Consider the following 25,874-nt stretch of genomic DNA (forward strand, 5'->3'; position numbering starts at 1 on the left):
TAATTTTTAAAATATATATTCCATGCTGAACGTACGAGTCAAAAGCTCCCGTGTACCCCCACGTCACTCAATTTCCCCTAGCTCTAGATCGATGCAACTACCCCAAGGTGTTCGCCTTAAGTACAAAACAAGTCGCGTTATATCTACAGCAGTCCCCAGAGTGAACGGACAGCTTAACTTCAAGCCCTTGCACAGCCTTCCAGTTGTGCTATATAAAGCGAGAAAGGCAGGTGTACTACAGCAGACTGGCCGCGTAGATCGACCTATTAGCGAACCTACCACCGAATGAGAACGACCGCAGACGCAGATCCAGCTAATTGGAATTGCGAATTGCTTTTTCCACATACGTCCTGCTTCATCAAAGATAACGCAAGAGCTGAGGCAGCGTTGGTGCCCGCACTTTGCGTCGAAGCACCTCCCGAGTTTTTTGTCCAGTGTTGCTTCGCCGCACTTGCAACATATGAAGCCCATGAGTCCGAGCCCCGGGAGCCTTTCCGGGGGTGCAGAGACAATGCTCACAGCGTTGGTCAACATCGCCGAGGTTGATTGATGCCAAGGCAGTAACCGAGAAGGAAAGTGAGTTGTAAGCAGACCCCCAACTACTCAATGATTAGGACTTGCTCGCTTGCTCGGGTGTGTTTTCGAACCAGCAGTGGGTTATAAATGCTGCCTATGATTAGTAGCTAGAACAAAGGACCAATCAAAATTTTGTACATTGTGTCCTGCCCTTTGAGCGACGTCTTTCAAGAAAGCCGTGTACTATTTTGTTCAAAGTTATTGTCAAGAATAATGACTTAAAGAAATAAGTTGAAGTCTCAAATGCTTTACGGACGGGTGCATAGATTTCCGGGCCGCGGCTCACGGAACAAAAGACTGAACACGGCCTGGAAATCTGTGGAAAGATGCCTCTAAAGCATAGACTCATAATTTCCAGTAGCAATACAAGCCCTCCAAAACGATGAAACCTTGTACAACTCCTCACTCATCGTAAATTGGGTCAGATTTCTGTTGAGTACGAGTTTCACACCCTTGCACTCATATTGCCCGTGGTAAAGACAGTTGGTGTTTTCCTGTTTTCAGTGCTACAGCAACGAAATGAACGACTTTGAAAGAAGGAAATTCCCGGGGAAACAACAAGAACATTCGGTACGGTCACATCGATAAGCCAAAGCCTGCTCAGCTTCTTACATGTCATCCCGCCATGCCATCAATTCGGCTCCATCTAGGCGGAGAAACCTTTCAGGCATCTTCCAAGTAAGAAGCAGTCGGTTTCAGCGTGTTGACCGTGTCTGACTTTTCCAGAAATTGCTCTTCGAAGTACGAGTCCCTCATTCTGGGCGTCATGACCGCCTCGGCGACAGAGTTGAATAGCCTAGTCTGTTTGGCTTCATCTGCCTCTGAAAGAGCAAGCGGTACGCTGCCGTCCACAATCTTCCACCCGGCCCTCTCAAACCTCTCCCGCACATAAGGGCTCATGTCCACGAAGCGGAACTCAACACCTTTGCCGCCGTACTTGTAGACTTCGGCAGTTAGGGTTTTGAGATGCGTTACGGCAGTGGTATCAATGTGGTTGACCCTTCCAAAGTCGAGCACGACCAAGCCGATAGGGGGCAGGGCCGAGGGGTCAGTGACACCGGCTGCCAACCGGAGACGCTTTATCCGCTTCTCGGCCACCACGGACCAGTTACGCTCTCTTTCAGCGCCCCGCGAACCGTTGTAGATGGGACCATGATGAGTTTGAACCGAATCTAGGATGCGTGCCGTCAGGCGGTGCGAGTTGGGGAAGAAGAACGACTCGTTGAAGCGGAAGACGTGGACATCTTGCATCATCTGATCGGCGGCGTGAGAAGGTGGCAAGCCGCGCGCGGCGTCGAGGGAAGAGGCTAGTTCTGAGCGTGGCGGTACAGCAGACGCCGTGATGGATGCAAATGTTTGACGAAGGATGAGGTAGACAACTGAGAACAGTGTCAGTAATCAGATGGTTTATAATCACAGGCATTCGAAGAGGCTTCAACACGAAGGGACACGATTTGACCTCACGAGAGAAACAAACTCTGTCGGCTGTCGTCCATGGCCCTCGCCAAAAAAAAAAAGCATGAAAGCTCAAAAACAGATAACGAGGACTGTGCCTTGGGCTACGGGACATAGAGACCAAAACAACACTTACTATTGAAGGCAACGGGAATAAAAATACCGAATTCGGTAGAGTAGAACAACGTGATCCAGAAAGCCAGCATTGATGTGATGAAGTCGGCGAGGGAGGTCTTCCAGAAGCGGTAGAAGGTCGAGGGCGGATAGATCAAAGGCCACACCGCACAGATGATGATAGCCGCAAGTGCCGCCTTAGGAATCCAGTAAAGAAGACCAACTAGCTTGTATATAGATACCAGTATGATAGCAGTCGTAACAAATCCGGACAATGGCGACTTGACTTTGCAGGACGAGTTGACAGATGTCCTGGACATGGCACCGCCGACACCCATTGAGTGGAAAAAACTGTTGAAAAACTAGGAACCCCCCGAGTCAGTGACTGAACATGAGCATACACCAGAATAATATGCATCAGCACGGCCAAAGGCCTAGGAGGATGGGAACAGCCACCTACGTTGCAAACCCCGAAGTAGCAGAGCTCCTGGCTCTGGTCAGGAATATAATCATTTCTCACACCGAACGCCCGCGCGATTGCTGTATGCTCGATAGCCGCGCCAACGAACACGGTGATACTCTTGCCAGCAACCTGGCTAATAAGGTCCATGGAAGGCATTGTAGGCGTCTCCAATCCATTAGATTTCACCTTCACCACCTTGAAGAGGTAATCGTCTGCGTCAAGGTTATGATTAACGGCGTAGCTGATGCCTGTGTAGAGGACCAAGGCGAGGAAAGCGCGGAGGATGGACAGAAGCCAAATGATCTTGTTCTTGTCACCCCATCGCTTCCCAGACTTGTCGAGGATGGTCAAGAACGCGATGCATGAGAAGCCGATGGCGCATGTTAGACCACTCGCTCCGCCCAGATTAGCGAAGACGTCATGTATTTGACTGGCAGCACCGTCGGATGAAACGTCGGAGCCAAGCAGAGAGCCCATCTGGTTGAGAAGGATGGTAATGGCCACAGCCGAGATAAATCCGGTTATGATAGGGATGGAGATGAATTCCAACAAGAAGCCGAGCTTCAAGAACCCCATGATAATACCAAAAATACCCATGGACAGGGCAACCGCAGACGCAATTTGCTGAGGCGAGTATGGTGATTCTTCGCCGAACGACGCAACGATATCCGACGTCAGGAGCCCGATGAGGGAGGTCGGACCGGTAGATAAATCTGGGTTGTATCTCGTAAGCAACACGCATCATGACGGCGTATGTGGCTTTATGGAATCCTCACCTTTGGTAGTTCCCATGAAGGCGTAAAGCGCAGATGGAAACCAGCTCGACATCAGGCCATATTGAATGGGAATTGTCGCAAGTGAGGCATAGGAGAGGCCTTGAGGAATGAGCATCAAGCCCAATGTCAAGCCCGCGATGGTGTCGTTGATGAGCCACCGGGGGTTGTATCGAGGCAGCCAGCCCACGATAGGCACCTTGTCGATCAGATATTGCGCGGTGGCAGAAGGGAGAGCCCTCGCGGCCTTGGTCGTGAGCCGACCGACCTTATTCCAGGTCACATCCGTGCGGACGTCATTCTTCACAGCGTCGACCACTTTCATGATGACAGCTGCCTGAGTCTTGGGAGGAAGAATTTAAAGAGGCTGAAGGGGATCAGATGCGAAAGGAGCGCCTATGAGGTGACAAAGTCGGATGCTCTGATTTTCACTCGCATCTACCAAGACGACGAAGAGGGCGGAGGTTATGTATTTGAACCTTGTGAGGGCCTGGGACGGAAGTCATGCGCAGATCTAAGATCCCTACCATGTATGAGCCTCTGAGCCGACGTGACTGATGCTCGCGCGGTGCAGTGCAGGGGCCCGCCTGTGCTGTAGTATCGCAATAGTCACCCAGAGCCTGCCGCACACGACATGACAAGTAGCCACCATCACGGAGCTGTCTTTCCCTCCCCCCCCCTTCCCCCATAAATGCTGTCGGTGTTCGGGATGTTGTCAGTCACAGGAGAAAGGGCAGGTAGCTTGGGCCAGATAAGAGGGACTACCACTAAAATTAGACGAAACCCATCACCAGTGTCCTTGTGTCTTCGGCAGCTACCTATTCTGGTCGAGTGGCCCCGAGAGAGAGAGAGAGATGCAGCTCCAGGGCCGACTCAGTTGTCCAATGGCAGCGGCCTATGACGGCGAGAGGGTGTGGTGTGGTGAACGGGCGACCAGTTGGTTGCGATACAAGCAACGGAGCGGGCTAAGGAAACACATCAAGTACATTGTATAGCGTGCATAGTATAGCTTGTGCGGGGTACCCTTCAAAAGGCAAGGTTCAGGGAAATGTTGCTGATGTGTTTCCTGTCGCCCCTGACAGCTGGGGAGAAAGGGGCGGCCGGGAGGCGAAGCATTACTATCCGTCTGAGTCGGGGCCCATGGATGCGGGGGAGACCCCATCATGACCTCCTCATCCGAGAACTTAGTTTGGAGCCGCGCCGTGCAATCAGAGCTGAGAAGTGCGCTGGGGCCGGCACGATCTGACGGCAGCTTGTGTTTCTTGGATTACAAGTAGATGAGCACCCTGCTATGGTAGGGACCGAGTGCATCAGGGATTCGGGATTCACACACATGTGATGAGATCAGAGTACGGACATGGCTCTATTTACTCACCGACATGTGGACCGACAGCTTGCGAGCAGACGGCCGACATCATGGAACGATCGAAGCATCGGTATGGCTGGCATCCGTCTTGACTGCCGCTCAGCCTTGAGGGCGACCCATGTCTCTGCCCAAGGACAAGAACTTGGGCTTGGGCGGATGAGGAGGATGGATGGTAGTCATTGGTAGACGACGGACGACGAATGGACGGGTGCGTGATGGCGTAGCGTGCTCTGCTATGCCTTGACCCATGAGATTGGTAGAAGCAAGGGGTCCCCTACCCTCCATCAGTGGCTTGCTTGCATGCGACTATTATTACTATGTACGGTATGTACATTGCGACCCCCCTACCAAAGTACATCGAATTCGGCAACCAGCGTCCACGAGTCCAGTCCAGTCCAGTCCAGTCCACCTCGCTGGGTGGTCTACAGTATGTAGGTCACCCGCCGCGACACCCGCGACCACCCATGCTTGGTGTTGAGAATTTGTTCGCAGTTCTGCAGGTCCAGTGGCAGCGTAGCACCATGGGCTGGCGACCATTGTACCGTAAGCACGCGCGAGCGTGCGTCCTCGGGGTGTTCAATGTTAAGCAAGAGCTGCCTTGTCAACCTGCAGAGGCGGTCCGTCGCGCATGAGATAATGTTAGTCTGCACCAGAAAGGGTAGGTCATGTGCACAGTCGCAATATTGCTGCCCCTTTGTATGTGCCTGGGAAAAGAGTATCAATAGAGAAACCTGCAACCTGCGGCACTCTTCTGCACCACTCCCGCGTCCTCCAATCAATCCAATCAATAACCTGAGCGGCCAGACAGATTGTCCTGAACGATCGATTCGACCCTTCCTTCCTGTGGTGACATGGCAGTTGGCCCGTGTCGATCCTGGGCTTCGGTCTTGGACTCATCATAGACGTATGTACGTGCCTAGGTCACATCCATCCAACCATGTTGAGTTCAAGACATGGATGCTGCGACTAGGAATTGCCGGGCCAGTTATCCGGGCGGCACGAAGCGGGTGTGAGATCTGCTCTCAAAGCCTAAAATTAACCACGGCACCTACCAGGCCCTTCAAGTTGCCTCACCAAGCTCTCTTGCAACGTCGCGAAGATAAGTCTGCGAGTATGTCCTCATCAAGGTGGTGTCCTGCTCACCTGCAGGCCTCATTGGCGAGACAATCATTCCCCACTGTAGTCTCAGCACGACCTGGAGTGTGCTATGTTGGCTTTGGAAATGCATGTTGTCAACATGATGTCTTACCATGCAGTCTTGATAATGAACAGACCGATTATAGTCACCGACACAGTCAAAGGGCCCGTTCTCGATTAGGGGCAGGCCCTGTCGCTTCTGCTGGGGGCACGTTATCTCGCACCGGCCGTTTCGCCTGATCAGCAATCATGAGCGAACTAAGATTGGATGAGGCGACTTGACCACTCGTCAAGGGCCAAATTTGCCAGCAATCTCACAGGGGCCTATGATGCCACCCTGGCCAATGGCAAGTCTTCCGGGGACTTCCATGTGAGAGCGGGTAAGTCTTCACGCCTATAATGGCAGCCCTGTGGAGCATCCTGAAGTGTTTACTGTGGTGGAGAACGCCTATCATGGCAATCAACTCAAATACTGCGAGGGCACGACCTCACGAATGTTTCACAGCTGCATCCCGTGCCCGATATTTTGGAACGGGTCCGAAGTGAGCCCCGGTTGTAACCACCGCACAAGATGATTCCGGGATGTTCTGAGATCTAGAGCCGTACGCCCCGGCTCATTCAACGGCCAGACACTAGATTTCTAAAGATAGGCGAGAGATCAGATGCACTGTTTTAAATGATCCCAAGATGAGACGTTCGAACAAGGCGAGTTGTGGCACTATGTTTGTGGCACTATGGTTGTGGCAAGCATTCGGATCATTGTTGCTTGTGCGCAGGCTAGGGCACCTCGGATGATTTTAAGCTCAATTTTGGCTTGGCTCTTGGTACGTGAGGAACTGAACTGTCAAACCCGTCTCGGCGATGACAAGACGTTGAAACCTCCTACCCTGTGTAAAGTGGTGATCAGGGCCAAGCTTGCCAAGTTGATGCAAGACCTACTTGGCGCAGGACGTTTCCGTCACGGCTTCTCCGACCTGGATGGGTCGTTACAAGGTTTCCCCAGACGCCACGGGCCTGGGCGATTGGCTGTGCCATTCATTGTTTGCTCAGCCGCTCCATGCCCAGCTGAACATCCAAATTTGGTTCACGTAAGCGGCGTTCATTCGGTATAGCAAAGAGGAGCTCTGGGTGCTTCAATTAGAGCACCCTCTAGACTACTTTCACTGGGTCATCCCAAGTCCTGCGACGAAGAAAATGCAGTGACACGTCCAGCTAAAGAAGAGTCACCGACAAAGCTTGTTCTGATTGAATCTTGTCCTCTCATCAGATAAGATGATACCCTCGCTCCGGCCTTCCGGATCCAAGACCGGGGGAACAAATATTTATCCGTGCACTACAATATTTTGTAAACCTACTCTTCGGGAGACTTAGGAGGCAGGGCACACGTTCAGGAGCAACTTAGTGTGAAACTGAGATAAACATAGCATTTTGTGGAACACCGCTACGCTGTGATGATACGTTGAGCACTGAAAATGAATAGTAAATAACAGTCGTCAGCCTGCCCCTGAATAGGACCCACAGATACTCACGTCTTGAGAGCCGCTGGATAAGCTACTTTCAGCACTGCCCATAGTTTTGGCCTCGGTCTGCCGACCAGGATGGGTTGTATTTTGGAAAGTAAGTGCCGTGAAGAATTAGGGGCAGCGTCCTGTGCCCAGCCATATCGACAAAAAGTCCCGCGGTCAAATCAACCTGAGAAGACATGCGTACTTGACTGAAAAACCACAAGGCTGCGACTGGTTCTTGGGCTACTGGGATGGCAATCAACTGCTCAAAATTTACTCTAGCCAACCGTCTATCTGCCAATGCCCACAGTGTTGAGGCGGCGCACGCAAGGCTGTCTGGTGTTGAGCTACAAAACAGGACCTACGTGCATTCATATGATTACGCTGTTATGACTCTTGTCCCAGGCTCCAACAGGAAGGTGTGGATTGAGTCACAACAAAGTCAACCAATGACGGGTCGCACACTCGTCGCCAGAAGACGAGTCTGAGACCTGCCATGCAGGCTGTGTCCGCTGTCCAGTAGATTCAGACTTGTGACAGCATCATCGGCCCTTTAATGCCTTCTCAGCATGATGCGTTGCTGCCCTAGCTAGTCCTGTGGCTTACCTTATCCTCTTGCATACAATACAAATCTTCCCTGTCTTCGGTATACCAAAGCAGTCAAGTGTGAGCGAGTCCAACGCATCTGTTGCTACAACACCGAGAGATCACCGCCCCGCGGCAGCAATCCTCACTTACAATCTCTAGGAATGCTCACGGAGAATAATCGAAGATAAGCAACCAGGGGCTGGGTAGAAAACCCATAATGCGACACGTCGTCGATATACCAGAAACAACGAGATCCTTGGGTAGGGTGGGTCAAGCCAACCCGGTGGCATACACTACACCTAGATGATCTTCCGGCTTACGGGCTTGCCGTAATGGTGGCGATGCTGGTGGCATCGAGAGCCGAGGTCCTGATTCACCCTGTAGGTTGCTGGCGATGTATGGAACTACTGAAGAAAATGGGCTTCCCATACTCATACTCTCTCAGATGGGCGCCGAGACAAATAGCCAAGGAAAACAAAGATACAACTAGATATAAATACGCGGATGAGTGGGTTCTTGCGACCACGACACATGAAGTCTCTAGTCCCTCGAGCCGAAGACACACAGATTGCGAGCAAGTTCTGTGGTTTTCATTAGTGGCTACAACTGGACCGCAGGCCGCAATAGGTACCTAAGTAGGCAGGCATCTTCGTTCTACTTCACACACTCTACCGATTTATGGCCGAGAGGGTGGGGAGAACAGATTGGATTTTACCCTTCATGGCTAGTCAAGTTCCCTTCGATATGAAAGCCGCTGCCAGTGGAGTCCTGGATCAAACGGATTGCAATGCACGTCGTAAATTTCAAATTTCACATGCCCAACTGACAGTGCTGATCCATTCGCTATCCTGCAATCCTAGAACTGAATCTGCGACAACCACTGATCCCAATGCAGTCTGACTTATCGCAAGCAAATTCGTAGGGGAAGGAGTCTCTTAATGGATGGCACCCATGGAGCAGGTGATCTTGAGACCTAGCAGGCATTGCCACACCGCAATAGCCTGTCGTTGATGCTTTCGTTGGAAAGGATGTACAGAAGGGAATGTACCTGTTACGATCGAGCTCATATATGGTACCCCCTTTTCAGCACACCCTTCAAAATTTTGCTTGGTCGCTAGGTATTCTACTATGACCGGCTACCGAAAGCATTGCGTTTCTAGTTTAAGCTTCTAACAAATCAAGTCATAGTGCATCCGCAATGCTTCTCTTAGGAAAGTCTTCGATTGTTCAGTGACGGGCAATCGACCTTGGTGTATGGAGCCTACCGATCCATGAGGCTAATTGTTTGCGGCTCAGGATACTGTTGCCATTAATGGGGGCCATTCCCAGGGATGTTCTGACAAGTCTAGGCGACTTTCGCGCTTGAGGCCGGTTTTGTTTAAATCCCATAAATTCTCATCTTAGAAGTCGTTACCCACAAAAGCGTTTTCCCTGTCGAAGTCGAAAAGCCATGTTAGCGTGATAAATAACAGCAATAGCGGCAGCGGCAGCGGCAGCAAAAACTGAAGCAGCACATGTGGATCTTGTACCAGAGCCAGGTCTCACTTACCAGTATCGGCCATTGCTCACTGCTGAGACGCCTCCCAGAAATTAGTGGCCTTGACCTCGGCAGGGTATCTTCAAGATCCTTGCTACGGCTTCCGGCGATCTCCAAGCGAGTGCTTTGTACCATTTTTACACAGAATATTGCTTCTACTATCCAACAAGATCTCGTTACTGTCTACGAGTGTTCCTGGCATCTTTGAGAGGACGTCAGCTTCTTAAGGAGGCAGGGTCCTGAACTTCGATTTGGTTCTAGATCGTTTCGCCGTCCCCTGTGACTGTTAGAGCTTGACTAAAGGCAATTAACAGGCAAATACGGGCAATAAATGCGCCAGCGGTTGAGTGGATCTTTCACTGCCGAGGCCAAGGTTGTTGATGCCGTAATGTCAATCTTCACACGGTTTTACTCCCCGAGCTCTGCAACATGTGTATTGGTCGTGAGGGTGATGGCGCCATTGGTTGCCGCTCATTCTAGAACGCGCGGTTTTGTTTATACATTCGAGCAGAAAATAAGTCCATGGTGCTTACCTGAGCTAGGTTTATTGAGTCCTCCTTTGTTGTGCTAGATATACACTCATGTGCTGCCATTACTTGGAGGACCTTGGTTGTTTTACATTACATACATGCACCCAGAGGGCGGAAGGCGGTATCGGTACACATCTGTCTTACAATTTGTTAGAATCCAAGGAGGAAACTCATCACGATGTAGCCATATCAACATATGCAGGTCCTGTTCTATAATTAAACACATTTTGACCAAGTAACAGAGTCGTGGAAGACGGTAGAGTAAGCCTAATCTGCTGTGATTGTTGGAATTGACCAACTTCCACCAGTCTATAGCAGGCATTCACTAACATCATTCAGTGCTAGCAGGTTTGATGTGCAATCGAAACTAAGCAGTCTTCAGTAACATTCTCCAATTGCTCGGAAATTTCGTAGTACCAGCAACGTTCAAAATTCCAAAAATCAATTATTGATGTCACATTTTGTGACAACACACCTTGTGGTAAATCAGGCCCCTTATGTTTTTCCATTATTGAGCCACTCACCTTTCCAGCAGAAAGACTATGAGTTGTGTATGCCAGGAATGAGCTATGGGAGAAGACTCAACAATGACGACCCCTCCGGGATGTGTTCGCTAGTCTCTTGTCGTAGCGAGAACACATTAAGGGAACATATTGTCCTCTGCTATTTGTAGCTGTCATTCAGGTATCATGCGGCTTTGGGAAATTGTAGAGATGATTGAATCTTTTATAGATCAAACTCGGAACCTCTTCCTTCACAACTGGCTGTCCTTCTTGAATTTTGCATCACTTGAACCACACAGTGTCACGGCACATCCACTCCTTCAAGTACGGACACTTCTAGATGTCGACTGCCGGCAAGACAGCGTCCAGTCAGCGTCGCGTTGTACACAGAAGAGTGTCGAAAGCCAAGACTTTCGTGCACGCACATAAGATAGGCCTACATAATGACCAAATATAATGGTATCTTTGATCTTCTTGACCAGAACCACCACGTCAGACTTGTAACAGCCGCCTACGCCTATGCAGTGTATCTGATCAGTGCAACAATCCACCCTGCTGGAATTTTCTTCGTGGTGAAGGTGATTTACATAGGTGAGAAACACACTGATATGGAGTCAAGAGACTGAGAAGCTTAGTAGTTCTTCAAATCGATTACGTGATCATTTAGTATAATTCATCAGGTCACACTCGTATGCACCGTACACAACCACACACTTCTTGATTCCAGGCGCACCATGCTCTCTAGAACCAACAACGGAACCCCTTGCATCACAATTGAGCTATCTTTGTAATTCGATCTAGGCAAATGAAACATCCTTACAGTAGCTGGATTAGATGAAAACCCATTTCCCGAGAAGATTAACTACTCGCAAAGCCACATCCATATGTTGGCATGCAGAGGGGCAACATACAGAAGGCGCCGGTCCACACATTTTAAATGGACATGATGGACAATCAAGACAGCCGAGCCACTGGAAGGGGGCGGAGGGCGATTATTTGGTCCGACAGTAGCTTCAAGGTCTACGGGTGATCAAGCCCACACATGAGCAGCACCGACGCCGTAATCGATCAACTGCACCGCATACAACGTGAGCTATAGAGAACTGGCATATAGAGGCGTCGCTGTGTGAGTGTCTAGACGATGCCTGTGTAGCCAGCCCATCGGGTCGAGCCGTAGTATTCTATACTCCCGCCGTGCCTTTGTTCGGCTTCAAGCGAGCCTCGAGGCAGACAGCTTCAGGGCCCACAGCTGCCCTGCCAGTGATGCTGGCAGCGGTTTATGGGTGAACAGGTGCTGGGAAGGTCTTGAGTGCCCAGGCTCAAATATTAATATCTTGAGAGGGAGAGGAGAACATAGTTGATGTTTGGGTGATGCTTGGTTAGATGTAAAAGATGATCCCACCCTTCCAGTACGGAAAGCCAAGGGCTGGGTTCTACGTCCACAATCTAAATGATGAATCCATCACGCGGGCACTGGCGGCGATTTGATTTCTCATGCATACACAAAAACTCCAAAGCTGTCAAAGCGGCATTTTCGAGATCCCAGTCATGCCATGCCGAGAAATCCAAGCAACACTTATCGGTGGATGCTAGATTATCAATTTGGATTGAGTTCACTTGTGTTTTGGTTCGTGATTCTGGTCGCGGTACACGATACATTAAATGGTCAACGAAGAAATTCACAGGCCGATGAAAAATGCTAACCGAAATGTTCACGTTCAAGGCGCCGCGAAAACAAATGCCGCTGCTCAACGGTCTGCCGCCCGTACATCTGGTAACGCGCCACGCTCAGAGTGGCGTGCAAGGATGAGTGGAGAAGGAAAAACCGCAACAAATGCTGTCTCACGAATTTAATTTCCGTACGTCGATGCTCCTTTTTGACCCCCTTCCCTTCCATCACATTCCGCACCTGTCATGTTGGTTATTCTCATTCTTATCATGACGTCGACACAACCAATCCATTTGCGCTCGCTGCCCCGCCTCCCTTACTCTGTCGTTTCCTGAGATGGCCATCAGTTGTGGACATCTGCGGAAAAAAAAAATCTGGCCTTAGTTAGGTGGCCTAATTCTCATCGTCGCCGATGCGGATACGGCCCTCGTTAGAGAGGCCGTGAGCCCAATATCCACCGATCTCAACATTCGTCTCGGGAATGCTACGGTGACTAATGAGCAGCCAAAGACCGAATATAGGCTTGGCAAGGACGTCGAGCACGGCGTATGCAAGAATCTCAGAATCAACTGAGGCCTTGCGGGCACCGTCGGCGAAACCCCACACACTGATTTATAAGTCAATGATCAAGTCTTGTGGTCCCCGAGAAAGTGCGAGACAGTGACGGTACTCACATTGGGTAGGCAGTCCACAGAATGAAGGTGAACAGGGCCAAGGAGCCAAACAACTTGGTGACCTTGTTCCCGCGAGTCTTGACGGTGTTTGTCCCATGCAGGGCAACGTGCCAGACCACGAAAATGTAAGCAATGCAAGCAATGGCGTACCAGCCCCACTTCTGGGCAGTCTTCTCGTTGCCATAGGCAGCAAAGAGGCCGGTCAAAATCATAATCAAGTCGGCGACGATGGCCATGATGGTGTGAGCGCCGTCAATGCCAGCCAGCAGGCAGAGATCGGCCAGCAGAAGGGGTGTGGTGATGGCCCAATCGATGTAGCGAGCAAAGTAGACCTCGCGGCAGACGTCGTGGTAGGTGTCGGGAAGCTTGTTGTTGTGGTGAGACTTCACCTGGACACAGTGCAGGTTGGCGCCATGCCCAGTGGCCATGCTGAAGTAAGAGAGGGCAGCGGTGATTGTGATGAGAGTGGTGATGACGTGGTAGAGACGCTTGGATACGGGGATGTTCCAGGACAGCAGGGTGAAGAAGCCCGAGGCTACCAGCATGACGACGAAGACGACCCATAATGTGCTGAACCCGGTGTCACCGGCGACCTCATATTGAGTGGGGTCGGCTGTAGAGGAGAGGGAGACATGTCAGTAAATGTGAATTGGGTTGCGAGTTTCAGCCGACGCAAGTTTGCAGGCAAGAAGGCACGACGTATGTATTGAAGTCCAGTGTATGAGTGTATTTTTGATTTTTGTTCCTGAAAGAAAGGGGGGGGGGGTGTCAAACGAGAGGCATGGTGGGTGAGGAGGGTGGAAGGGTGTGTGTGAGAGAGAGAGATGCAGAAAGCTTGAGAGCTTCACGTACGCTTCACAGTGGGAATGGGATCGATCTCAAAAGTGTTCTGCATCTTGACTGCTGCAAGTAAGCGCCAGTGGCGGACTGTCTGGGAACTGTTGAGGCCGGGTCGTGTTGGTCGACAGATTGGATTGTGGCAGACACAGACGAGTAGCTCGAGGGTCACGATGTCAATCGGTGTGAGGGGAGGGAGAAACGTCAAGAAGAATGAAAAGAAAACAGCGAGGCGCAGAGGTTATCAAGTCTCAGGCATGGCCGTTGCGGGACCCCAAGCTCCAGCCACCAGCAGCTAGTAGCAAGTATCATGGTAGCAAAGCAGCAGAGTAGCAAGAGCTCAGCTCAGGGTTCCGTTCCAATGTCGATGGACCGACGTAATTGATGACGTTGATGATCGTGAGATGACAGTTTGGGCCTAGGAGCGAGAGCCTCTGGTGTACTGCGGTGCCGCTGCGGTGCTGTAGGGGAGCAGGCAGGCTACCTGCAGTAGGGACCTTGGCTAGGCAAATACCCAGGTAGTGGCTGCTGTTACTACTGTCGCTGCTACTGCACTTACGGTACGGTACGGTACGGTACGGTTCAGTACATACGTCCCAGCTCCCCAAGAGGCTCCTGAAACCTTCAAGGTCGCCCTGCATGTCGTGATGCCGTCGCATCTCGCCTCTCGCCCCTCGCCTGGCCCCCCTCATCCCAACAACGCAGAGCACAGCACAGCACAGCACAGCAGAGCAGAGCAGAGTAAAGCAGAGCATGGCAGAGCATGGCGGCATGGCAATTCTAATTCCTGTTTGACTTTACCCCTCACCAGCCAGCATCAGTATCGAACGTCCACTGTCAGTCCCAATCGCGCCCACCGTGCCAATCGTGTCAATCATGCCCTTTTGGGCACAGCCACAAACCCTGCGATCGAACATCATGTGAGTGCGGCCGTGGCCGTGGCCGTGGCCGTGTCTAGACATCGATCGCCAATATTCAATGTGCACTGTGCAGTAGACTACTACTGTACACAGGCACTGCCTAAGTACTACTGTGTAGTTAGTGTCCTGATGCTTGTCTTGTCCTGTTCTGCACCAGCTCACCGGCCTGCAGCTGCCAGCAACAGCACGAGCAACGAGGCGAACCTGAGGGCAAAAGCACCACCACCTAGCACCATGGCCTGTCCATCGGAGCTCCCAATCCTCCAGTGGGCAGGGAATCGTCGTCGTCCTCTTCATCGCGCCGGGGATCTCGAGGGCTGACTGCCGCTCCTGATTGATCAATGCATCACCTCCACATCCCGTCTCCTGACGCACTCTCCGCAAACTCAATCGACCAGCGCCTGGATCTTTTCCCCTTCTTGTTGTCTGTCTGTCTGTCTTGTCACAGATTTGCAACTCTCGATGGCCGATGACGTTGCATTCGTCCAGCAATCTCGCCGCCTCAGCACACCAACAAGGCCCCCATTAGGACGGTGATGGTGGCCCGGCCTGGCCTGCTGGCGTTCAACGCCGTCGCAGTTTCTGTCCGGGACGTTAGCTAGGAACGCTAGGTAGCTCTTCCCCGCATTTTTTCACCTGCATTCTTTAGACGGTGGTGCCACGGTAACCCAGCAAACAGCTGGCTCGGCCGAGTCTGTGTTTCACTGTTTCACCCCGCAAGCAAAGCACCGTTTGCTGTCTAAGTACAGTACCTGCAACCTCACAGCCATCCCGGAGCTTTGCGTCCTGTTTCTCTTGTGACCCTTGTAGCCCTTGTAGCCCTTGTGACCTTTGACGTCGCAGGACGCCCTCACCCATATGGGCCCCAACCAACACTAGGAAGCAAGAGGGTAGTAGCCCTCCCCGCACCTGAACTATGCCTCTCTGGACAACTCACAGCAGCAAATCACAGTCCTCATTTGTTGGCTCTCTCTGATGTCTGGCTAAACAGTCGGAAGCAGAGTATGGCAGACTTGAGAGGAGTCTGTGGTATTGTACCAGGTAAGTCCTGCGGTGCGGCGGACGACTCGTTGCCAAAGTGTCGCTATTGCGCAGGCGGCGTGCTCGCTCAAACCGGCCCTAGTGTCTTAGACATCTCTGGCATTGTATTGAATACTTTGGGAATGGAAACCTGGCAATGGACAGCATCCGTACTTCAAACAAACACTAACAGCCCCAGGGCAAGCCTGAATGCAAACATCCTGCCTGGCTTTGGCTTTAGCTTTAGCTTATGTCTTAAACCCTATCCCATCCCCTAGGTGACAAGATCGACTTAAACAGCTTGTCTACCTTTTGTAAATTCTCGTGCCCGGCAGACTGAGCTGCCTCGTACGCCACCCGATAAACATGGACGGCCTCCGAGAATAAAGGACGATGATCCCCCCAGCCGGTAATACTCCTGAGCTTCTCTGAGCTGGTCCACTGTGGGAAATCTACGAGTCCCGGCGGCCATGGACTCTGTTCCGGCTCCAGATCCTTCTTATCAATGTATTCAAGCCCCTTCGAGATCCCATACTCTGCGATCAACGCCCTGCCTACCTCATCTACCGTTTCATACCTCCGCGCAGATATGTTGAAAGCCTGTCCTGAGACTTCCTCCTGTCGTGGGTGTGCTGCTATAGCCACATACGCGTCACCACAGTCGTCAACGTGCATACAATGAACGATGCTGTCTGGCGGTGTCGGCACCACAAGGGTCTTATCGTCTGCGGCAGCCCGGCTTGCGACACGGAAAAAAATACTGTAGAAGCTTGACGATCTTCCGTGGACGTTGGTGGGCCTCACCAAGACTGGAGAAAAGAGGTCGCTGTGCTCGAATATCTTTTGCGAGTATTCCGCACGCAGAGCAGCAAACGCTGGAGGGTTGATAGGGCTTGCTTCAGTGTGAGGGCTGAGGGAGGGATCGTTGGCGAAGTGAGGACCCAGCCCATAATCCTTGCAGCCTGAGGTAAAAATGACGAGTGGCTGAACCCCATTGGCCACGCTGCCTGCTGCAATGGTGCGCAACAGACTCACGATGTCGGTGTAGTGTTGAACATAATCGTTGTGGTCTTCCGTAGTGGAGATAACGACGTCGATGGTTGGGGGCAGCTGGCTTTTGATCTTACCGTGCCCGCTAACATCGCCAATGCTGCCTACAACAGGCAGGATTTCCTCAGTCGCCAGTGAGTGAGTGCTCGAGGGGGATCTGACGAGGCCGTAAGTAATCCATCCGGCGCGAACAAATGCCCTTGCTACGGCATTGCCTACGTATCCGTTGGCGCCGGTAATGAGAGCAGTTCTAACTCTGGTATTTTCAGATTTCATTTTTAACAAAAGGCTGATTCAGGCTCGACTGGGTGATAGAAAGTCAGAGACTACATTTTCAGGAATCTCTAGGCGATGGCGAGCGCTATTTATTGTATCTCAGTTGATCCGCCCGTGAATGTTGTGGACCGATCGAAATCCTTGCGCCATCTCATTACAAATCAGGTACTCGGCCGACCGGACGCCGCCGTGGATCTTGGCTCGGTCCTAATGTAAGCGTGGGGCATACAGATGTGATAAGTGATGAATTCGTTAGAGAAAGTCGCTCGGGGCCCTTTGACCACTTGTAGTCTTGGCTGGCTTACTGTTGCGGTGTCCAATTCAGTTTCTGTCGTCTGACGCCGACCACAGGAAATGAGCAAGTTCTTCGCGTGCAGCATTGATAAATGGTCTAAAAGATGACGGCCGCGGCTATTCTCCATCTCCTCCCCTCGGGCAGGATTTGCCAGTTGTCCACGAACCCCCTCATCTGCACTTAATGCAACTCTCAAGTCTAAATTGTTAAAACGGTCCTGGTGCATCACATGCACTTACCTGAATTGCAAGCCCACCAAAAATCTAGATCTAGTACAATTTTGTGTCTTTGACAGAACAGCATTGGAACTGATCATGGCATCTCTCGTCAGGGCGGCGGCGTGCCACGCCTCACCCGTATTCCTGTCTGCAAGAGCAACAACAGACAAAGCACTCTCTTTGATTCACCAAGCAGCAAAGAACAAGGCCAATATTGTCGTCTTCCCGGAGACTTACATACCTGCCTTCCCCGTATGGAGCGCTCTGCGACCTCCGACCGAAAATCACGACCTATTCCGCCGCATGGCTCTCGAATCCGTTCTCGCAGACGGAGAGGAGGTCCAAGCCATCCGGGCTACTGCAAAGCAGACTGGAACCATCGTCAGCATGGGAATATCGGAAAGAGTCCACTCGAGCAGCGCTACGCTGTATAATTCTAACCTGCTCATCGGAAGCAACGGGGACATTCTCGTCCATCACCGGAAACTTGTGCCGACCTTTTTCGAGAAGCTGACCTGGAGCAACGGTGACGGTCACGGTTTGAGAGTTTCGGAGACAGCCTTCGGGAAGATAGGGAATCTCATCTGCGGCGAAAATACCAACTCGCTGGCTCGTTATGCCCTGATGGCACAAGGCGAACAGATTCATATTTCCACGTGGCCTGCAGTATGGCCTACTAGACCGTTGAAATCAGTCCCATCAAGCGTTTCAGGTGGGCCCGGAAGTCAAGATGACAAGAATTCGAATGGGACTTCGTCGACCTCAAGAAACTACGATAATGTTTCCGCTAACAAAACACGTGCTGCCGCGCATTGCTTCGAAGCAAAATGCTACGGTATAGTGTGCGCTGGCGTGCTTGAGAATGAAGCCATCAAGATTATCGCCGAAGGTGCCGAAGATCCAGATAGAGTTTCCCAAATCATGAGGGATTCACAGAGGGGTATCAGCATGTTTTTCGACCCTACAGGGGCGCCCATTCAAGGGTTCACGGTCAATAGCGCCAACGGTGAAATGGAAGCGAGGGAATTCTTACAAAAGGAAGAAGGAATCTTGTATGCGGACTTCCACCTGGAGGAATGCATCGAGGGGAAACAGTATCACGACGTAGCTGGGGGTTATCAGAGGCTGGACGTCTTCGAGCTTAGGGTGAACCGTCACCGGAAGAGCCCTGCAGTATTCTCGGATAGCAGCGTGCATGGGAAGACTTTAGACACTCGGCCTATAGCTCAGACAACAGAAGCGGGCGATTAAAAGCGGTTGGTCAAGGCGATGAATGGCATCTTCGGTGAGCCAGTACCATTTGGACTTGAGCTCCTCATCGGATTCAGTCAAGGCACTCCTCGAGGTGAAAAACGCGGCAGGCAACTCCATAAAGATGGCTAATTGGTCTGCACTTCGGTCTTGCAACGGCAGTATATCAATCTATAAGGCTATGTATACGGTTTTTTCAGCGTGACCTAGCCCGCAGACAGACACACACACACACACACACACACATATACATACATCACCTTCTTGGTGTCTCTTCTAGGGGGCAACTAATCCTCCACTATGGCCTCATGGCGGAGGCATGTGATTACCCTTCAGATTTGCTAGTGTGGAATTTGAATGTACGCAACAGGCAGTCGAGAGCCTACCTAGGTGACATCAGTGGGCAGAGGATTTCGAGAGGCACCCTGTAGACATCGCAACATGGTTTTCGCATCGCCCTACCCAGAGGCTCCATTGAAGGCAGTCATGTTCGGACCAGGGCAGCGACGATTGTACTTGAGCGAACTGGATTGGCTTTGATCATGGAATCTTCAAGCCGAGTTGAACATGTCCTGATAAGAGATCGTGTATTATGTATTAGTGGTAGTACATGAATAAAGCATTTGACAGAATGCTCCCATAGCAGCATTTCCATGAGAAGAAAGCATTAAGCGCATAATAACAAACAATAGTTCGAATACAGGATGCTTGACTCCGCTACAGTTGCGCGATTGTTGACTTCTTGGTTAAAGTCCGGAGTCCACCTGCGGCCATGGAGCGTTGTGGGGGAAGTAATCATTCCAAGCCTTGCATTGTTCATTGAGAACATCGACATCGCTCTGTTTCAGCCCAGCTCGGTAGTCACTCACACGCTCGAGGAATGTCATCCCCAGCCCACCGGAGACATGCCACGCAATATGGCAATGCATCCTAAGAATCAAAGGTCAGCTACAACTTTTCATGATACAAACGGCTTGTTGGGGGAACGTACAACCATGCACCAGGGTTGTCCGTCTTGAAAGCAAGGAGCAGCCAGCCTGCTGCTGGAAGCATGGCTACATCACGTCGAACAGGGTTGTTGCCGTTCAGTCTGGATGCGTCAAACGCGAACTTGGTCTGCGTTGCGGGGGCTGCCTCGGGCGAACGACCAACGACGAGGAAGTCGTGTCCCTAGAGAACGCCTCTTAGCAAAGGGGATTTCAGAAGACCATTTTGGACTTGACTTACGTGGAGGTGGATTGGATGCGGAAGGCTAAAGGCTCCTTCCGGATCATTCTCGATGAGCCAGTAGACCCACTTATCGAAACATTAGCCTTAGCTCGTCATCGAAAGAATGTGAAAAGAGGCAGCTTACTTGGTCTACAGCATTCACAGACCAGATGCTGTTTGTTTCCGGGTAGTCCGTGCGATTAGCGGCAACGTATTGTGCAACTGGATTCTGCCAAACTGTCCTGATGGACTTGTTGTTGATTTTCCATACAAATTTTGGGCCTGCAGGAAGTTGGATCTCCATAGTATTGTCAGCAGAGGGCGTGAATTCGGTTGAAACTTTGCGCTCGACAACAGGAGTGAGGTCGAGCAGGTCTAGGCAGTTGTGATCTCTTGGGCGTGTGCCCTTCTTGGTTGGCAGACCATCAGGAGCGCCATCATAGTGGAGAATTGCGGCTGGGTAGGGGTTGTTTGACATTCCGCAGAGATTTCCTCCACCGAAGGTCACATTCAGCCAATAGTTTCCAATGTCTTGGTTTGCTTCGATTGTGACGTCGTATCTCTGGCCTACACCAATAAAGAGACTGTCCGTAGTAAATGCGTTCACAGGAACAAAATCGGAAGCAATCACGGTCATATCGTGATTGACAATCGAGACTTGGAAATGGTTGTCGACACCTAACGTATAAATTAATTTCCTTCGCTCTTGTGTGCTGAATAGCGGATGTGACTTACTAGTATTGATAAGGCGAAGGCGATGTCTCTTGCCGGGAGTGAGGGTCAGCTTCCCATACTCCCCATCTCCTGTCGACGGATTTACTGCATGGCCGTTGAACAGCACGTTGTCGCTTGGAGGAGGGCCGTTGGTTTCCGTGTATAAAACAAGATTGTCTGCGGATTCATGATAATAATCCGTCAAGAGCACTATCGTGCGTTAGTCACTTGCTACAGGGCCCGAAACGACAAATCCCGTAAGATTGTAATCAAGGATGGATAGGCAATGGTAGCGGAAATAAGTTATACTGACTCGGGCCAAGATCAACATCGTAAGGCAGACTTGCTGGCCCATCAATTTGAACTGCAGCATTTAGAGTTAGTGATCAAAGTCTCCAGTGAGCAGGCTGGTCTGAAAATGGGACGAAGTACAGCACCATACACTCATCGCCTGTGTCAGAGCTGCAGTTTAACAATAGTCTCCAAGGCAAGCATTGAAACAGGCCACGGATATGAAGGAGACGTCTCCCTAGAGAGGCTAAAAGTGTTCTGCTTACTGGGACCAATGATTCCGTTACCGTACTGAGCGCTGAAATGGCTGTGGTACCATGCGCTCCCATATTGGCGCGCCTATTTGACATTGAGAATTAGCGACGAAAGTACCAAGAAAGAAGGTTTAACGGAGAGGAGGTGGCCAACAGGATACTGTATGCTTCTAGCTCGTCTCAGGCTTGTAGCCTGATCAAAAGCTTTGACGCAAGTGGTGAAATAGACTGGGGGTATGACAGATGTTTCTGCTTGGAAGGGTTAGGATTGTATCCGGATGCTACTCACTATGAAGGTATACACCCGCTCCCCACCTTTGGGTGGGATAGGACATTCAGTGACTGAGATTCTGTTAGCGATGCACATTTCCAATTTCCCTCACAGAGCTTGAGGTTCTGATAATTATTGTAGAAGGTTTGAAGATCCATGAAGTCTTCCAAAATCCAACTGATAAATTACCAGGCTAAGGCGAAGAAAAAGAAAGAAGTAAAAAGGAAGAAAGCCACTCTGAAGCAACTTACTGCCATTCACGCCGTCATGGAGCTGCATTTGTTGTCGAAGTCAGAAACTGCTCAAAGCAAATCATTTTGTTTTTTTTTGGGGGGGGGGGGGACTCTCTCTCTCTCTCTCTCTCTGTGTGTGTGTGTGTGTGAGGTATCTCATTTTTCGCAAGTACTAGAGGATGTAGGCTATGGGGCGGGTTACTAACATTGCTGCCAACTTGTCGTACTCCGTGCCAGTGGATACTCGTGCCTTGAGAGGTATGAGTGTTAGTTCGTTTCCATGGCATTGAGCTCGCGCATGTGTGCTTACCATTACTCTCTAAGTTGTTGATCACTTTAACAGAGATGGTGTCTCCCCAATGGGCATAAATTGTTGGGCCTTACCATCATGTTAGTGGACTTGTATTCTTAGAAACTCAGAGTAGAGCCTTTTGAGAGCATACCAATGATGTCGCCTATCACCAATATCAGTCAGTCTATGCAGTCTGGTAGAGTGTTATCAGAGAAAATACTGACCATTGACTAACATCACGATATCTTTCGTCACTCCGTCTGGCCCTTTCCAATTGGTCTCTTCGGTTAGAGTCAGTGTGTAGGGCCTGACAACACCTGTAAGCGGTGTCTTGGCCTCAAAATCAGTATTGATGTCGAAGCCATCGGTCCAGCAAGCGCGGTCTGACACGGTGTTGCAACTTGCGTCCTGACGGACTTCAATTGCTTGAAGTAGTGAGGAAGGGGCTGCCCTGGCTGGCTGCAAGGACAGTAGCCCGGTGAAAAACAAGGAAGTGAAAAGATGCATCCCAATCGAGTTGGAAATGAATGAAGCAAAGATCCCAAGGCAGTTCAATGAGTGAGAATGAAGGGATACAAGAGAGCGTGGACCGTACTGTAGAGGGACTAGAACAGCTTTCAGGCGTGTGAAGATAGCAGGCGAAGGTATCTTTATACTCCAAGCTCACGATGCCATTGCCTCAATCTGAAATGGATCCTCGCACCAGTGGGACGCGCAGGGGATGCGAATGATCCAAGCAATCATCCAAACTCTTTTGCATTGGGTCTCAATGGTCAAGAGGCTAAAATCACAAGAAAGGAAGTGGGTGTGATCAGTTCGTGGTCTAGATGGACTAAAAAGGTCCTCAAAATGCGGCCAACTCATGAAATGAGAGACATTGTGCTTCGCCGTGGTCAGCAAGCTCCACCACGACGCGAGACTGCAACAAGGGCACATCTGTCAATAGTCTTCGTTGACAGTGAATCCCTGAACGCATGACTACTGCAGTCCGCCATGAAGGAAGACTATAAAGTCTACCCCTGGTTGCCATGACCGAATAGAGACCACACCTTCACCTGAGGTATGCCGAAGAGTGGGAGTATTATCGAAAGACTAATTTCCGAATGCAATGAGAAAGGACAAGCAGCGACAAGAGCAGACATCTATGTTCGAGCCTTGATTTAACCAGTACAGGTCGTTTGTGCTGAAAGTGACATTAGAGGTCCCCATACTTGCCTTGTGAACAGATGTCTAGGCGCTTGACCGGCCGCCGGGTCTTCAAAGTCTGCCCTGTTCGACGATTGCCGAACACGAGACTCATAGGATGTGGGAGCGAGCTCAGTGTTATTCGGCCGCATAAATTTTCCATAGAGCTTAGTAGTAGCGGGTTCAGGCAGCATAAGATTCGGGGCGCAGGTATGAGTCCTCAATCCTCAAACTATCTTAGGTCTGTTCAGCTTCTCCCGTGGGATTCATTGCCAAGCTTTTAGAGGCAACAAGTAGTGAAGCGCTCTTCACACTGATGGGGCAATTGATGAAATACGAGTAGGACAGTCCCAAGGTGCAACGCCTAAACATCCTGACTGTGATTGACTAGCTTGATACAGACCCAACCTGATGTGAGTCCCGTTTGTCGGGCAGCTCGGAAAACTTGCGTGAGGGCGGGAAGTATGGAGGCTCACATTAAGCCAAATAGAGTTTGGTCTGCTTCCAGTGGTTAGCCGCTGGCAGTCGTACACACCACTAGAAGCTAACGCACAACGCCTATGAGAGATAGAGAGACGCCTGTAAGCCACAGACAATTTACAGTGGACATTATGAGACTGTCAAGTATCCTTGAACCGATGGCTCACGACACACGAGCGGTTGAGACACAAGCATGTGTTGCCCGTGATATCCACGACTGGCCATCAGTCGGTCGGTCCCAAGCTGGCAAAGCATGAGTGACTTATGATGCACAGTCTAGCCGATGTCACTGTTTCATCCCATCGCCGGGAGCTTGTTAGTTGGCCGGAAGAGACGGTAGATAAACGCCAAGAAGACGATATCGAAGAGATTGGAACTAGGAACCAGCTGTCCTGGGTGGAGTTCTGCGATCAGCAAACTGCTTGCATGTGCGTAGTCAAATCTGGCGTAGCCAGGTCGCCTGCACCTGGTGTTGCTTTTTCAACTGGTGCCTGGCCTGATCGGAAAACAGCTGGTTGGCAAGTACAGTCAGCTGATGTCCGTGCCTCACTGGGAGATTGTAAGCCTGCTTACAACCCGACTTGCAGAGGCGCTCGCGAGATTGTGGACAGATAATTACACAATGAACTCTCCTAGCCTTGGATGTGGCCCACGTCTCGACGCATCTAGAAACTTGATCACACACCTTACAGCACGTGCATGAGATTGATTGCCCGCGTACATCTGACCAAAGGCCCAGGGTCACGTCCCCACATGCTAGGACGTTCTGTTGGGCCGTAGCTTGAGGCCTCTGCATGAGGAGACCTTTTAGTCGGCCAATCACTGATCTTTAGACACGGATTATCGATGGCAATGGTGTGAAACCCAATGACTCTGCAGCTTTAGTGAATCAAGAGGTGGGATCCAAATGCTGGCGAACAACAGGTCGTCAAAGCCGCTGAATCCCGCACTGCAGTCGGTGAGTCTACAATATTGCTGCTCATTTACATAAGGCTTAGCATGAGCCCTTCCACCCGGGCTGGAAGACTGGGATTGGAGTCTTGGCCTCGTGTTTCGCCGGAATGATGCCCTTCTGAGCAGCGATCCCCCGTTGATATGCTCGATGAGGCTGAGGCCCCAGTGGCCTGCACAAGACTTGATAGGCCACGGAACATCCCTCATCCATCGAAGAAAAATGCGGTGTAAGCAAGCACACCTGCCACAGTAGACTTGACAGCTGAGTACAAGCCACACATCCTCTAGGTTCCTTCCAGATCCGCACTTTACCTTCTTGCGGATAGCCTTCATTGCCGTCTCATGACTTTACACCATTCATTTTCACATACACACAGTCTCGACTTCTCTCATGGCTGCATCGTTGTGCTGCAAATGGGCTCGAGCCTGCGGGATGGTCATCGTCCTGTTGGTCATCACCCCGCACCCTTGCATAGCGGGCCTGATGGAGCCGGAACTATCGATCGTATTGTAGACGCAAAACACTTGGTCCTGTGGTGGGATGCATATCCATGCCTGTTTGTGCATACTGTACACATGCGCGCCGGCCGGGCAGCTCCACTGGCTGGCTGATCACCCGTGCGGAAAAGACATGCAATCGAGTGCTGATGTATACCTTGGCCGCTGGCGCTGAGACCGAATTTGGAAGATGAGAAATGACGCTGATCGGATTGTTCTTGTGCTCTATGGGACCCGATGAACAAGCGAGGTAGCATCCCGCGCATCCCGTCGTCTCCATTTTGGAGATCCACCCGTACCATTGCATACCCGCGGATGCCTCCTTGCTGTACAAAAGACTTCCAGAGAAATCCAGGGATGAATTCTGTATATACATCTATCTTCTTGTTTGTCTCCGGCTGCATCTTAAAATAGAAAACCTTGAGTGCTGCACTTGGCAAGAGGATAACAATTACAGGCATGCTTGAACCTTGATTTGCCTTGGGCTGAATTCCTTGGCAGGAGGGCCGGCTCATGGTACCCGAAAAAAGACCACGCGCTCAATTTCACAGTCAGCGCTGCTCCTGGAGAAATTCGAGGTATTATGATAGGCTGCCTTTAGGTCGGAGGCGCTGTATATGGTGCAAGGGGGATGGGCATGTGGGATCATCAAACCCATGAATCCTTCGTCCTGGTAACAATGCGACGATTTAAAGCGAGCATCAGGTCACGGGTTCTTCTACCCTTCCCTTCGCCC

The 25,874-nt window shown here is 50.9% G+C and overlaps 6 protein-coding genes across 6 annotated transcripts; 1 reads left to right on the forward strand and 5 right to left on the reverse strand.

The window, feature by feature from the left end:
- Window positions 1-1,239: 1,239 nt before the first annotated feature.
- Window positions 1,240-3,706, reverse strand: J7T55_012839 (sulfate transporter; the record flags this gene model as incomplete). The annotated part of the gene is made up of 4 exons (XM_053141469.1): window positions 1,240-1,955; window positions 2,168-2,507; window positions 2,606-3,321; window positions 3,385-3,706. 4 exons carry the CDS (start codon window positions 3,704-3,706, stop codon window positions 1,240-1,242), a joined length of 2,094 nt encoding a protein of 697 aa, XP_052995188.1.
- Window positions 3,707-12,609: 8,903 nt separating this feature from the next.
- On the reverse strand, window positions 12,610-13,785 carry J7T55_012840 (opsin protein; the record flags this gene model as incomplete). The annotated part of the gene is made up of 3 exons (XM_053141470.1): window positions 12,610-12,823; window positions 12,891-13,503; window positions 13,743-13,785. 3 exons carry the CDS (start codon window positions 13,783-13,785, stop codon window positions 12,610-12,612), a joined length of 870 nt encoding a protein of 289 aa, XP_052995189.1.
- A 1,817-nt stretch (window positions 13,786-15,602) lies between these two features.
- Window positions 15,603-16,993, reverse strand: J7T55_012841 (UDP-arabinose 4-epimerase 1; the record flags this gene model as incomplete). The annotated part of the gene is made up of 2 exons (XM_053141471.1): window positions 15,603-15,731; window positions 15,977-16,993. 2 exons carry the CDS (start codon window positions 16,991-16,993, stop codon window positions 15,603-15,605), a joined length of 1,146 nt encoding a protein of 381 aa, XP_052995190.1.
- Window positions 16,994-17,602: 609 nt separating this feature from the next.
- J7T55_012842 (nitrilase) lies at window positions 17,603-18,757 on the forward strand (the record flags this gene model as incomplete). The annotated part of the gene is made up of 1 exon (XM_053141472.1): window positions 17,603-18,757. One exon carries the CDS (start codon window positions 17,603-17,605, stop codon window positions 18,755-18,757), a length of 1,155 nt encoding a protein of 384 aa, XP_052995191.1.
- A 746-nt stretch (window positions 18,758-19,503) lies between these two features.
- On the reverse strand, window positions 19,504-22,528 carry J7T55_012843 (uncharacterized protein; the record flags this gene model as incomplete). Its single annotated transcript, XM_053141473.1, has 13 exons — window positions 19,504-19,687; window positions 19,749-19,927; window positions 19,985-20,053; window positions 20,112-20,644; window positions 20,702-20,890; window positions 20,994-21,044; window positions 21,238-21,310; window positions 21,515-21,567; window positions 21,748-21,769; window positions 21,936-21,979; window positions 22,040-22,108; window positions 22,173-22,184; window positions 22,246-22,528. The coding sequence occupies 13 exons, from the start codon at window positions 22,526-22,528 to the stop codon at window positions 19,504-19,506; spliced, it is 1,761 nt and encodes a 586-aa protein (XP_052995192.1).
- A 1,594-nt stretch (window positions 22,529-24,122) lies between these two features.
- On the reverse strand, window positions 24,123-25,207 carry J7T55_012844 (uncharacterized protein; the record flags this gene model as incomplete). Its single annotated transcript, XM_053141474.1, has 4 exons — window positions 24,123-24,197; window positions 24,408-24,476; window positions 24,674-24,810; window positions 25,012-25,207. 4 exons carry the CDS (start codon window positions 25,205-25,207, stop codon window positions 24,123-24,125), a joined length of 477 nt encoding a protein of 158 aa, XP_052995193.1.
- Between the last annotated feature and the right edge of the window lie 667 nt (window positions 25,208-25,874).

The sequence above is a fragment of the Diaporthe amygdali genome (assembly GCF_026229845.1).
Source record: "Diaporthe amygdali strain CAA958 chromosome Unknown NODE_9_length_1275696_cov_64_842800, whole genome shotgun sequence".
NCBI classification, from domain to species: Eukaryota; Fungi; Ascomycota; class Sordariomycetes; order Diaporthales; family Diaporthaceae; genus Diaporthe; species Diaporthe amygdali.